The 13611-nt window shown below is 41.3% G+C and overlaps 1 protein-coding gene across 1 annotated transcript in view; it reads right to left on the reverse strand.

Annotated features, from left to right (window-relative positions):
* Window positions 1-5125, reverse strand: part of LOC111226161 (protein phosphatase 1 regulatory subunit 37-like) — a 47932-nt gene extending 42807 nt beyond the window's left edge. The window contains exons 1-3 of the mRNA XM_022751265.1: window positions 5021-5125; window positions 4672-4819; window positions 1265-1420 (exon numbers count right to left, since the gene is read on the reverse strand). Coding sequence (XP_022606986.1) covers window positions 1265-1420; window positions 4672-4819; window positions 5021-5125 — 409 coding nt within the window. The remainder of the gene's footprint in view (window positions 1-1264; window positions 1421-4671; window positions 4820-5020) is intronic.
* Between the last annotated feature and the right edge of the window lie 8486 nt (window positions 5126-13611).

Genomic DNA, 13611 nt, shown 5'->3' on the forward strand with positions numbered 1-13611 from the left:
TGTTCAGATTACACACAGATTTAGATGTGTAGCTACATGGATTTTTTAACCAGGCTCGTTGTTTTGCTCTTGGAAAGAATATTTCCTAAACATTAACTTACCTGAACATAGTTTATCAATACTTCTGGCCAGGCCATAACAGTGGGGACAGCCCTATAATCTGGAATGTCCCTGACTGACTGACTGACTGACTGACTGACTGACTAACTGACCATATTTCTACCACTGGTCAGCTGAGCGCCTTGTCACTGAGTTGGAGTTTCTGGATCAAACAGGGGGTATTTACAGGGGGGTATTTACAGCAGCAGTGTTGCTTAATTAGAGCATTGTCTCTCGATTTAGAGACTTTTTTTCAAACAGACTGGGTATAAACCTGGTTCAGGTCTGGACTGTGAACCGGATGCCAACACCTCTTGTTACAGGTAGTCTACCAAGCTGCTCTGGTTTCCCTGCTGTTTGGGAACTGCAGGGAAGAGGAGGAGCACTTCCACTACACTGGGCCTCGCCTCCATTACAGCAAATACACTACTTTCATTACATGTATCATTACTAAAGGAGGCAGAGGAAGAACTAAACATAAGACACACAGCAGAGAGAGCAGGAGAGAGGGAGAGAGAGAGATGTTATCAGTAACTGCTAAAGAAGGTAGCAGATCTGAATAGCATGTACAACAACAACTGGAAATGAGACAATACACTTACTGCAGCACAGCAATAAAAGCTCTGTTAAGACATAAAGGTTTTCTGCCCACTGAAATGTTAGAGGGCTTTTGATTACAGTAGTCTTGAGTTTGTATTAATATGTAATCCAGTAACCTTAACAGATGGGAATGACTGAAAACAAGGTTTTGTACTAAAATACTGTTATGACCAACTCTTCATATCAAACAGAGGGAGTTAGACCTGCCTCTAATAAAAATCTGTAACGTTCTGGAGCTGAAGTAAATAAAGAATAAACTATTGTGGATCCAGGTGGAGGCTGTGCTCTGTGTGAGAGACTAAACAAGAAAGATAATCTATCTCTTCTAACTTTAATTTATGTTTAGGGATTTTGTCAGACATTATGGTTTTAAAATGAGGATTTGACCATAGGCGGTTCAGACATATAATAGGTTTTGACCTAGTCTTGTTTCCAAAATGTTGAACCATTCCCCCCAAATGCAATCAAACAGGACTTCAGTCTGTAGTATTTAGTTTATCTGCACAAACTGAGGACAGTGTCTGAATCAATGGTGTATGTTCTGTACCAAAGATGAAAATGTTACCAGAATCTGCCACAGCATTGTTGCTGAGCTCCAGAGTCTTTAAGGTGGTGTTGTAGCGTAGCAGGTCTCCCAGCTGCAGGGCGTCCTGGTAGCTGTTCAGCAGGTTGTTGGTGAGGTGGAGCTCTTGCAAAGCCCTGTTTGCCTTCAGTGCACCAACTACAGGCAGCAACAACAGACATCATCAGGAATATGTTATCACTCCCTTAAAGTACAAGTATTCTCCTCAAACTGTTGAATTAGTTTGAGTTTGGAAAGCAGCAAGCAGAAATGCTACCAAAAATGTTGCATGTTTTTTCATAGCTAAATCCACCTTGTCAGAGACTTTTCATTTAGAAATTCAAAGAAGATTCCAGTATTTTTTTATCCTTGATTTTCTTTTTGTAGCCACCTCCCTGATAGAAATTCAGTGAAAGACATCAGCAAGAAACACATTATATCCACTGACATATATACGTAGACACCGCATTGGCCACCGGATCCTACGTCAACATTGCTGCCAAATTGTACCGGGCAAGACTGGCCTGTTAAGAAACTCAAGTAAACAGAGGAGCTTCAGTTTTTCTGGTTAAAAAGCTTCAGCCTGCTGGACACCAGACTTTTAGTTTTACTCCATGTAGATCATAAAGCCATGAATATAAAAACAACTCACTGAAACAGAATGTTATAGAGCTTTTTATCCAGAAAAACTGTAGCTCCTCCATTTATTCATATCTGTTTACAGGGCAGTCTCGCCCGGTCCAATATGGCGGCGACATTGACACATCTCAGCAATGGGCTGAAGCGACCAATGCGGTGTCTATGTATATACTGTATGTCTATGATCATATCCCTATGCACCTAGTTTGACTTTAAGTTAAGGCTCAGCAACAGGCTTCTGAAATGACTCATGAAGAACTGAAGTTTATTTGCCCTGACTGCGTTTTGCAGAATTCCACACTGGTTATCATGAGCCACAGTCAGAATGGTCATAATCATGACAATAAGACCACATCCTTTCAAGTTTGTAACAGTGATTGATGAACTTTTATGATTTTAACAAGCAAGTTATTCTTGGTTGTAAGCTTCTTCCCCAGATACAGTTCTTTGTTGGGGATCAGGTCCCTGGGGAAGCACCAGCAGGTTTTACTGGTTGGTGAGGGCACCTGCAGGTAGGGGGGGTGGAGTCTGAGGGGATAATTTGAAGCTGTTAAGCACAACGGGTGAAGCTCAGAAACAGTCAGAGGACACACACACGGAAGTCCAAGAGAAAATCTGCTGTTCCAACTTGAGATGGAGAAGGTGGACCACACCCTGAACCCTCACGCAATTAAAACATACAGATATGAGATATGGTCCTCTAAGTTGAGGCCTCTGGATCGTAACTGTAGTCGTCTGATTGATGGCAAGTGAACTTGAGCATGAAACGACAGCACAGCAGGAATCGCCACCTCCTGAAATCACTGCAGTGAAGATCAAGTGGTACTCATTCAAACATGAAGGAGATGTGGCAGAGGTCAGAGCTGTGTCTCCTCAGACCTCACAAAACACCCGTCAAATTTCATGACCCTCTCTTACAGAGTGTCAGCGTGCACCTCCGTTTTTTCCTTCTTTTCATTTCTGAACGTCATTGCAGCTTTGAATGGTGCACTGCAGAGTTCTCTTGTGTTTTTCTGGGCATTCCCTGTGCATTTGTGTAATGTGTACTGTACTGTGGTACACGTGTGTCTGTGTTGCCTGGGCCCTCGCTGCCCTCGCATCCCGATCGATGCTGCAGATTTGATCAAGCCTGTTGGGCTGCATGTGGAATGCCAACATTGTCATTAGGCACAGTGGGGACCAAATGGTGGAATCGGTGGGATTGATCCGGTCGACTCCACCGCGAGCGCCCAATCCCGCAATCAGAGGCCCCTCCGATCGAAGGCAATGATCCTCAGCCGGGACCCCCTGTTGGGAGGGAAGGAGGGGTGGCCGCGGGCTCGGTGAAGGCAGAGAGAATAGGGTAGGGGTGGGATGAATGTGGGAGGAGGGAGGGTTGGGATGGGATGGGATGGGATGGGGGGGGGACTGTGTGAGACTCTAAAATATCAAACTGATCCAGGAAGTGGCTGTTGCTGTTGTGAAGAGTGGGCAGCATACTGCGTCCATTTGGGTCTTTTTCTGCTCCCAGCTGAGAGGACCCGAGAGGCTGAGATCAGCATGTGGATGTTTGTGTCCAAACAAAAAGTCAGATTGTTTCACTCTGACATCAGATCGTCTACCAGAGTTTATTATAGTTCATTCCATCTGATAATGAAAATTAATACACAGTGAGAAAATTGTGTGTGTGTGTGTGTGTGTGAGTGTGTATGTGTGTGTGTGTGTGTGTGTGTGTGCATGTGTGTGTTTGTGTCCATCCATATACAGCACTCAACCCCCCTCTGAGTGTTGCGTTCACCCGTGGTGAGTGAATTTATATGTGTGTATACTCAACCAGTAATTGTGTGCCTGTGTCTACATCCGATTCATTTGTGGGTTACATGACCCACCGATGCCCCTCTACCCCTCTACCCCTCTACCCCTCTACCCACACACCACGGTCACACACACTGCTCACAGATACAGCAGCAGCCATTCAGTGAAAGTCAGAGAGGACAGACCTCACTGACTGTTGGTGTTTTGTTTATTTCAAATGAGACTTTTAATAGTTAAATTAAGTGTTCATGTGCTTTAAATGTGTGTGTGTGTGTGTGTGTGTGTGTGTGTGTGTGTGTGTGTGTGAGAGTGTGTGTGTGTGTGTGTGTGTGTGTGTGTGTGTGTGTGTGTGTGTGTGTGAGAGAGTGTGTGTGTGTGTGTGTGTGTGTGTGTGTGTGTGTGTGTGTGTGTGTGTACAGATGATATTTGGATGTGTAAAAATATATAAATGTGCATATCTAAGGTCATATTTTGGCTCAAGAGACTATACATGAATCCAAAATGTGTGTGTGTGTGTGTGTTTGTGTGTGTGTGTGTGTGTGTGTGTGTGTGTGTGTGTGTGTGTGTGTGTGTGTGTCCCTGGCTGCCAGAACCTTTATAGATGTGTGCAGTGGTGTGTAAAGTGACAGGTAAGAGATTAGGCCTCTAATCCGGGTCCAGACCTGCAGAGAGGGTCACAGGTCAAAATCTGGTCCTGCTGGCCACAGGACACATGCACACACACACACACACACACACACACACACACACACACACACACACACACACACACACACACACAAATACACACACACATTTACACATGCTTGTACACACAGTCCACACTTACACATGAAGATAATTTAACAAACAAATAATATCTTGGTGGTCAGTGTTCAGCAGCTGAAGCTCAGGAGTGCTCAGTGTGTGTGTGTGTGTGTGTGTGTGTGTGTGTGTGTGTGTGTGTGTGTGTGTGTGTGTGTGTGTGTGCGTCATACCCAGTGTGTAAAGTGGCATGCCGCTGAGCTGGGCATTGTGAAGGTGCAGCACTGTGAGCCGGCTGGTCAGCAGAGCTTTAGATAGAGACAGGGCTGGGTAGTCGACCATGGGCACGTTACACACATCTAGCCTGGACAGACACACACTCTGGAACACAGTGTGCAGAAATACAATGAATACAGACAAAGACACAGTTGAAGACATGTCTAATCTGACCAAAAGGAGAGAAAGAAGAAGCGAGGGGGAAGGAAAAAAAAAGCTTCACCATATGCTGTCAAACACTCAGACCTGTCAGAAGAGGAGTGGAGAAGGTGGAGCTGCAGAGTTAGAATCTAACAGTGGACCAACCTGTCTGTCCACCCTCACATCAAACACTGAAGAAGAAACCAGGAAGAGGAAGAAAACGTGCCTGAGTGACGGGGCGGTCAGGTAGATGGGGCAGATATGGGGCATTGTGGGTCTGGGTTTGACATTAGATGTTAGGGATTTTGTTAGGTGTAGGATGATGCTGGATATTTGGGGGTGCAGAGGTAAACTAGATTCACCTCCTCATGGTCGTCTGCCTCCGCCACTCCTCCACTGTTTATCCAGAGCCATAAATATGAACCATTTGTGTGAAATTTTGTCATAATTGCTGGGAAGTCTTGAAAAATGGCTAAACAGTGTTTTGTGAGGTCACACTAACATTGACCTTTGACTTTTATCCTTTAGCCACCAAATTTCAATCAGTTCTTTCTTGAGTCAAAATATATACTCCATATAAATGTTATTTTTGGTGGTTTAGAGTATGTGCGTAGGAGAGAGCAATTAAATATCAATAATAGTTATAAGAGCTCGTAACTCAAATGAACTCAAATGCTGCAGGTTCACTTTTGGCGCAACATGAGATTTGATGCACTTTAACACAATGCTTGATTATTGTCCTACATGTGATTATATTCTATTCATCTGTTTTGGAAATAAAATTACTGCCTTGTGCTCTGTGGCAATTTTGTTTTATAATCCAATAATTGTGAGATCCTGATGTTTGGGTGTACAAAGCCAAGGACCTTTGACCCCAGAGACTGGGATTCACTTCCTGCCTCCTACTACATGTATATGTGTTGTTGGGTTTAGGCTTCCTTCAAGTCGGTGCTTACTCCCTCAGTATTTAACCAAGACCAACAAACCTTAACCCAGCACTCTGAGTGAGGAGCTTATATTGTGGGAAAACTAAAATAGGTGTGAATAGTTTCAGATGTGTTCAACTGAAATGTTTCTCACATTTTAAAACCAAGAAGCATCACATTTGGATAATGCAGATTAGTTGGATATGAATGTAATCTGTAGGATGCGGGTTTGGCTAAAACTGTGTAAACTGGTTGTGAGACTTTGGTGAAAGTTGGAGAGTTGTGGTCTGGTAGGACCAGCATTTATATAACCCTGATCAGACCGTCCACTCTATTTGTATTTTTCTTTCATGTTATCTTCTTTCAACATTTCAATCCTGTTTGTTTGTTTGTGGTCAGTAAAGGAGGATTTATCGACCATGTGATACAAGTCCTTATGAATTCTCCTTCACAACTTTCCCTGACCTCATTCCATTGAGCGCAGGTGGGTAGAGAGGCTTTTATTTTGACTTTTCAACTGCAGCCCATGACAAATTAAAAGTCCTGCTCAAAGTCCGTGATTTCCCTCAGCCTGCGTTTCTCCAATCACACAGACATGAAGTCAGTGAGCGGTCGGCTACGATGTGTTCTCGACCGACTGTTTCTCTCCTCACAGCTGATCAGTGGTGCATGCTATGCTGTAGTGACCCAGTGTGTGTGTGTGTGTGTGTTTTGATGTGTTTACGCTCGTGTTTGCTGCGGGTGAAGTTTGCAACCTGTTTGCTTTGCCCTGCATCTCCAATCCAACAAACTCACTTTCCAGGATGTACATTATCCCCCGGAGAAAGCGTACAAGAAAAGATTACTGTTCCACTGCGTCAGCCAACCTGCTTTATCAAATGAGCGAGGGCCCTCCAACCGGATGTTCCCATACTGCCGTTGTCAGAAATGTCAAGATGGGTTGTAGATTCATAGTACAAAATCATATCCAGCAAAGACGATGCTCCCTGGAAGAGAAGAAATAGTGCAGGAGAAAAAAAATGAAGAAAGCGAGGCCTCAAATTTGACAGGAATGTTATGAAGTTCTTTTGGGAGGAAAAAAATAGCCTCTAATCTGATACAGGGTGAGGCTTGAATATGAAACTGTATTGGAATTGGAAGACGAAGATGAGGAAAATAAGTTTTGCTCATAAAACTCACATTTTCTTCCAGTTGGGTTGCCTGCAGATTGATGAAATCAAAGTGCAGCGATTTCAGGACGACTTCCAGAGCTTCACAGGAGCGGTGGTCTAATCGCTCACCTTGATAGAGGCAAGCAATCAAACACAAGATAATTGGGAGCCTGTTTGCTAACAGGCAAAATTGCACAGCTCTAAATGTGCTTTATCCTTTTTCTCTGAAATGAACATTTCAGCCAAAATCAGGAGAAAACAGCTTCCTCTATAGGAGAAGTTTATTTGAGTGTGTGTGTGTGTGTGTGTGTGTGTGTGTGTGTGTGTGTGTGTGTGTGTGTGTGTTTTCTTTTAATAAAGTTGTGTGACTTAATCAGAAACAGAGAAAGAGAAATAATGATGACAGCTCCAGTTAGAAGGAACTGGATGTTGTTTTTCATGATTGCTTCCAAAGATGGGACTGCTCGAGTGTCCATTGATTACCGACTGCCTGCACAACGTCGTAATCAATAAACTGACGTACCTTTATAAACAACTCAACTTCTGAAATTCCTTAACATAGTCAGATTACTTTGAGATACTTCCAAAATCATACAGAGTATGGAATAAACAATTTAACACATATATAATAACAATGTATACATACATTTCCTATTATTAATATTTAGCAGTACCTACTGCAGTGAGTCCAATTCATTTCAGATGGAAATGTTATTGATTAAACCATCAACACTGAAACTGACACTGATCCACCTTTCTGAACACTTTTAAATAGTATTGTATTAATATATTAATTAAGGCTACACAATTAATTAATATATAATCACAATCGCAACATGGCCAAGTGCAATATCCAAATCGCAGGAGCTGTTATGTCTTTGCTAAAGGTAAAATGTGTGACAACGCTCAGCCTACAAATCATGTTCTCCACACGTAAAGGAACGTGTTTGTTAAGCACAAATCCCAACAAAAATCACATAATCATCATATTTATATTTTTTTCAGTGAAAATTAAAATGACCATTGCAACTGAAATTGCAATATCTGACAAAATAAGCAGCAGTACTACTAATATAGTTGCAAATTTTTGTATGGTTTGTTTATTGCTTTTAATTTGAAACTTGCAGCTCCTGTACTTTTTGTGCTTAGCACTGTACTTTATTTTTTACTACCACTAGATATACATACATACCAACATTACACAGCGTAATGGTTACAGCAGAAGTATGACCAATGTAATGCTATCTAATACTTGCATTTTTCATAATGAATCACAAAATAACTGTTTTATGAATGTATTCCTTTTACTATATATATCAAATATCACAAAAAGAGATGCTTCCTGTCCTTTAGGATGAATAAAGTTGTATCTTATCTTCTTTCACTACATAACTATCATCTACCATCTGTAGAAAGATGTGAAACAAACCTTTATTCTATTTAAAGCCTTTTCTTTCTTCTTCTCTTGGACATTATTTTTTTTTATTCTTGTAATCCAACCATTAATCCTATTGTTTCTGTGATTTTTATGTTTTTAGGAATGATTATCAGGGATCACTGTTAAATTTAATCATAATCTGATTATTAGAATGTGTCAGTGCTTCATATCCGATAGTTTTTTTGTTTCATATATTAATATATAAGCAATATTATGACTGATGTGTCTTTACTATTGGATTTAAGTGATTACAACATTTTGTAATCTGATTACTGTTGCTCCCCGGCCCTGATCAGAAGTCACACTCCAAATGAAACTGTGACTGATCAAACAAGACTCAATCTCCCTCTCTCTCCCTCTCTCTCTCCTGGGTTCTTATCTCCCCAGCCAAGAAGGGGGAAATGATAATTACTATCATAATTATTTCCAAAATGATACTTTTCTCCTCTGTTTTAACAATAATCACTTAACTGAGTGATGGCGGAGGGCGTGTGGGGTGGAAGGGAGCGCCATCTGAAATCCCATTTTTCTAATCCGCCCTGCGTCGGGGAGATAATAAGGCAGCAACACCCGCAGTCAGATGTCATCAGTGCGTGACGACAATGACGCCCATCATGGCATCAGACACAACTTTACCCTGCTGCAGTGTGCAGATGTGCCTGCTGCTGTAATGCTACACTGGTGAGAGCCGGCAAAGTTTTAAGACCTTCAGAGTGAGGACATTTTGTCCAGTGTTGAATTTGAATGAGAATTAGGTTTAGTTTAATGTAATAGAATCAAATTTAGTTTAGCACACCTCGCCTCGTGTTATCTTAGATGACGGGTAGTCCAGATAGCGTTAGTCACAGGCTTGATAATCAACCTGTCAGTGTTAGCCCAAGCATAGCCTAGTTGGAGGGATGGGTTTTGAAACCCAGTAGTACACGGGCCCCAGGGCTAAATTTTTAAAGACCATAGTATCGATAATCTCCAAAGTTATTGGTTCTGCTCTCGGTACTGGAGAAATTAAGAAAATAGATTTCCTGTTTATTATTGCGACATAAAATTTCTCTTGCACATTCTATCTCACCAACTCCGTTTCTGGTTAAGACATTTGTCTATGATGCATTTTCACTAGTTCATCCGCTGTTGATCCAGGTGTGTTTTGTATGCTAGCAGCCTGGAGCTCACACACAGAGTTAACTACTTTTATTATTATTATACGAACATGGGTTAATCATCTTAATCATTAATCATGAAAAGTAACCATTGGCCAGCTAATTGTTATCAGTGTATTCTCAAAACAAGGCTGTTGAAGTTTGCTAGTAAAAAATGTTAGTTGAGTAGAAATGAGAAAATAAAGCAAAGCTTTATTCTTTTTTTCTCTTACAAAATGCCAAAAAATACAGATAAGAAAACCGTTGAAGTACCAGATCGTTAAGCAGTATAGATAAAAGTAGTAATACCATTAAAATCTTGATGATATCTACCCCTAGTCGCCGGCAAGTGGTGTGTTTATCCCTGTTGGACGGCATGGAAAGAACCGGTTGTGTGGCCTGGTCTGCAGTCACCTCTGACAGGGTTAAACAATGCACACTAGTAAAAGGGGACCCGCAACATTAGATTAGCATCGCCAGCCACTGTTCACTGTCTACCTGGAGCCAGAGCTTCCAGCGTGGAGGCCAATTTTAAGGTGCAATTGGCTGACGAGTTGCTGGTGAGCACCACACTGGTTGAATTGGAGCAGATCTGAACATTATCTGCGAGGTGACCTTCCATTCACTTATCCCCAAAAGACCACTGGAGCCTGCAAATATTACACTGGATAGCCCAGGCAGATCCAGAACACTGTGACCTACAAAGGAACTCACAGCATACGTTATCCGCAGATGCACCGTAGACATCTTCCTCAGACTGCTGCTGTCTGTGACAATCTTGTGAGAATGCATGAAATGGTGCACAACAGAGGACACGTACAGGCATATGGTCAGCATGGGACATTAAAAACAAGGCTCAGCCACATTCTGTACATGCAGCACTGTGCATACCTCTCCCTATGCTGCAAAAGGTAAAGAAGGAGCTCCAGAAGATGGAAATGGCATCAGCGAGAGGGCGACAGAGCACCATCGACTGGTGTGCATCCATGGTGTCAGTCTTGAAAAGCAGAACTCAGGCAAAGAGTGCATCTGTGTTGATCTCAACAGGCTCAATGAGTAAAGAGAACAGTATATTCTGGCCACAAAACCGCAAAAGTGGGGTCACAGTCTTTTCTTCACTCAGTGCCGTCAGTGGGTTCTTCCAGATGCTGCCACGTCCAGACAGCTGTAAACTCACTACCTTCATTAAGCCGTTTGGCAGATTCAACTTCTACCATTGTAGGATGAGCATTCCATATAAGGTGGTGAGTGACAATGGACCCTAGATTTCAAGTTCCAGGAGTCTGCAAGGCAGGTTGACTTCAAGCACTGCACCCTCACTGCCCACAAGGCAATGGGCAGGCAGAGATAGCTGTAAAGATGGAAAAGAAAATTCTCAAGCACAAGATCCTGTGATGGCTCTAATGAGCTATAGGTCTGCTCCCTGCTCCACCACAGGCTTCAGCCCAGCCAAGGTGCTGATGGTGAGAAAAGTCAGAATCACGCTCCCATCAATGGAGAAACATCTCCCACCAGAATGGCCCAGCAGAACGGCTGTGAAAGAAAATAATGGGAGGGAAAAGGCTCAACAGGCTCACTACTTCTTCCATCGTCATAGAACCTGACCCCGACCTTCCCTGAGACGCTGTATTCTCCAAGTTGAACCACGAAAAGTCGTGGTCTGCCCCAGTGGTGATCTTCGACACAGCAAGGAGCAGAGCTGCAGTGGAACTGGGACAAAGCCCTATTGATACTGATAATGTTGTGACTTCTGAAACTGTAACACTAATATTCCAGTGCCTTGGTTAAGTAAGAAAGAGACCAATGTCTCAAATTATGAAAATGGAAAATGGCTGTTAAAACAGCCATTTTGTGAAATAATGAGATAAAACATCCATTTTCAGTTAAAGTGTTCCTTTGATTTTGTGTGTACCACAGTGAAGTAAGGTGGCTGTATAATCACCTTTTTGAACTGAGAGAAGAAGTGCACACATTTCTGGAAGCGCTTTGACACAAACTTGCTGATTTATCAGATATATATGACCAGTGAAATCTGATCATCAATATATCAATGTAAGGAGGAAACAGCACAGTGTTGGTTTCAGAGAAAAATGAGGCCTTCAAGAAAAAAAAGAAGAGAGAAGGAGGGAAAAATAGACATCTTTTCACTCCTAAGTGAAACCTTGGAAGCCTCTCCTTGTGTCAACATGTGACCCAGCATTTGACTCAGTTGTCAGGGAAGTTTGCAGACTACTTCCCACATGACCTGCAACATGAAAACCTTTGGATTCTGGACCTTTTCTCTGCAGCTCCTGCTTCAGAATACATGGACACGTCCCCTGTGTTGGGTAATGAAGTATCAGCAGACAGCAGCCTGAAGCTTCAGATCAGACAAGTTGACCTTGCTTCATTCTGGATACTGACTACCAGTCAATATCCCCATCTGTCAATCAAACCAAATTCATGTTGCCCTTCACCACCACCTATTCACGTGAGTCAGGGTTTTCCATTGCGACTGTCACAAAATCAAAAGGCAAAGAACAAACTGAGAGCAACTTTGAGTGCTACTCTGCGTGTCAGCCTCTCACCCCCTCCACCACCACTCGATCTCATTATTTCCCAGAGGCAAACCAAAGTGTCTCACTGAGGGTGCACAGAATATTTATTTTGGTCATTAGCTGACAGTGTGTATTTTCTCCTTTTATTTCCTGGTTTAGTTTAATGTTAATTCTACGATTTCAATTTAGTTTAGGATCAGGATTTGGGTTGAGGTTTAAAATTTGAACTTGGATTAGATTTTGTTTAACGTAAAGGTTACGATCAAATTTAGTTTAGGATTAGGGTTTAGGTTATCATAATGGTCATATTAAAATTTAGTTCAGGATTTGGTTTCTGGTTTGTATCTGAAATGGGATTAAGTTCAGTTTAATGCGAGGGTTGAAATTAAATTTTGCTTCAGGATGAGGATTGGGGTTTAGAATTTAAAATGTGAACACTTTGAGAATAGAATGAATCAGGATTAATTTTTTGAATTTTAACTAGGATTAGGATTAGTTTGTAGTTAAGGCTACAGTCAAATTTAGTTTAATTTATTGGGTAATCTATTTAGAGTAAAATCTGGATCGTGTCTAAGACTGTGTTTAGTTTAAATTTTGTATTTTAACTAGCATTGGGTTTAGTCTAATATAAGGGTTAAATTAAACATGAATAAATGTAATTAAATAAATTAGGGTTAAGATCAAACACTGATTCAGGTTCCGATTAATTCTAGGGTTGAGATTAAAATATATAGATTTCGGTTATGTTAGTGGTTCCCAACCTGTGGGCCGCAGCCCCCTGGTGGGCCACAAAGGTATTGCAAGTGGGAGGACAAATCATTTGCAAAACACTAGAATTTTGATGAAATAAGTTACTATGTGTGTATGCAATGTAATTTAAAAAGTAAATGTATATGTAATAAAAAATAAATACATAAAAAATAAATAAATAAATGATGTTTTCAAATATTTTAAATCAAATGATTTCTAAAAACATTAAAAATGTTTAAAAACTCTAAAAACCTTACATGTTTCCCCTGCTTTCAGTTCAGTCCTATTTGATTATTATCATTAAAATGAATAGTGCTCTGAGAAGGCATTATTTGGCCTCCATATTATTACTGGGTCAGATGTGGGCCGCCAACATTTTTGAGATCTTCAAGTGGGCCATCATTTAGAAAAGGTTGGGATGGGATGGGCCATGTTACACATCCTGTGATGTTTCTGGAAAATTCTTGAAAATTGAGAACCTGCATCAGGAACAAGTGGAATAATCCAGTGATGACAGCTTTTTGTACAACAACAGAGCAGCTAGCACCAGATACCGCATTTTTTTTTTTTTTTTGCAAAAACATAATAAATAACAAACTGCAAACAAAGGCTGTGCACACATTTTGTTCAACAAGATAATTTCCCCAAATAAACTCACTTGGCAAGTGTTTGAGATTTACAGCAAATGTAAGATATTGTGTGTGTGTGTGTGTGTGTGTGTGTGTGTGAGGCATCAAATGTATCACACATATCACAAGAGATTTTGTTATTAGCTGATGTTAATATTTACACGGATTAAAATTATAAAATTATTAGTA

Source organism: Seriola dumerili, unplaced genomic scaffold (assembly GCF_002260705.1).
Source record: "Seriola dumerili isolate Sdu_G_001 unplaced genomic scaffold, Sdu_1.0 BDQW01000149.1, whole genome shotgun sequence".
Lineage (NCBI taxonomy): Eukaryota > Metazoa > Chordata > Actinopteri > Carangiformes > Carangidae > Seriola > Seriola dumerili.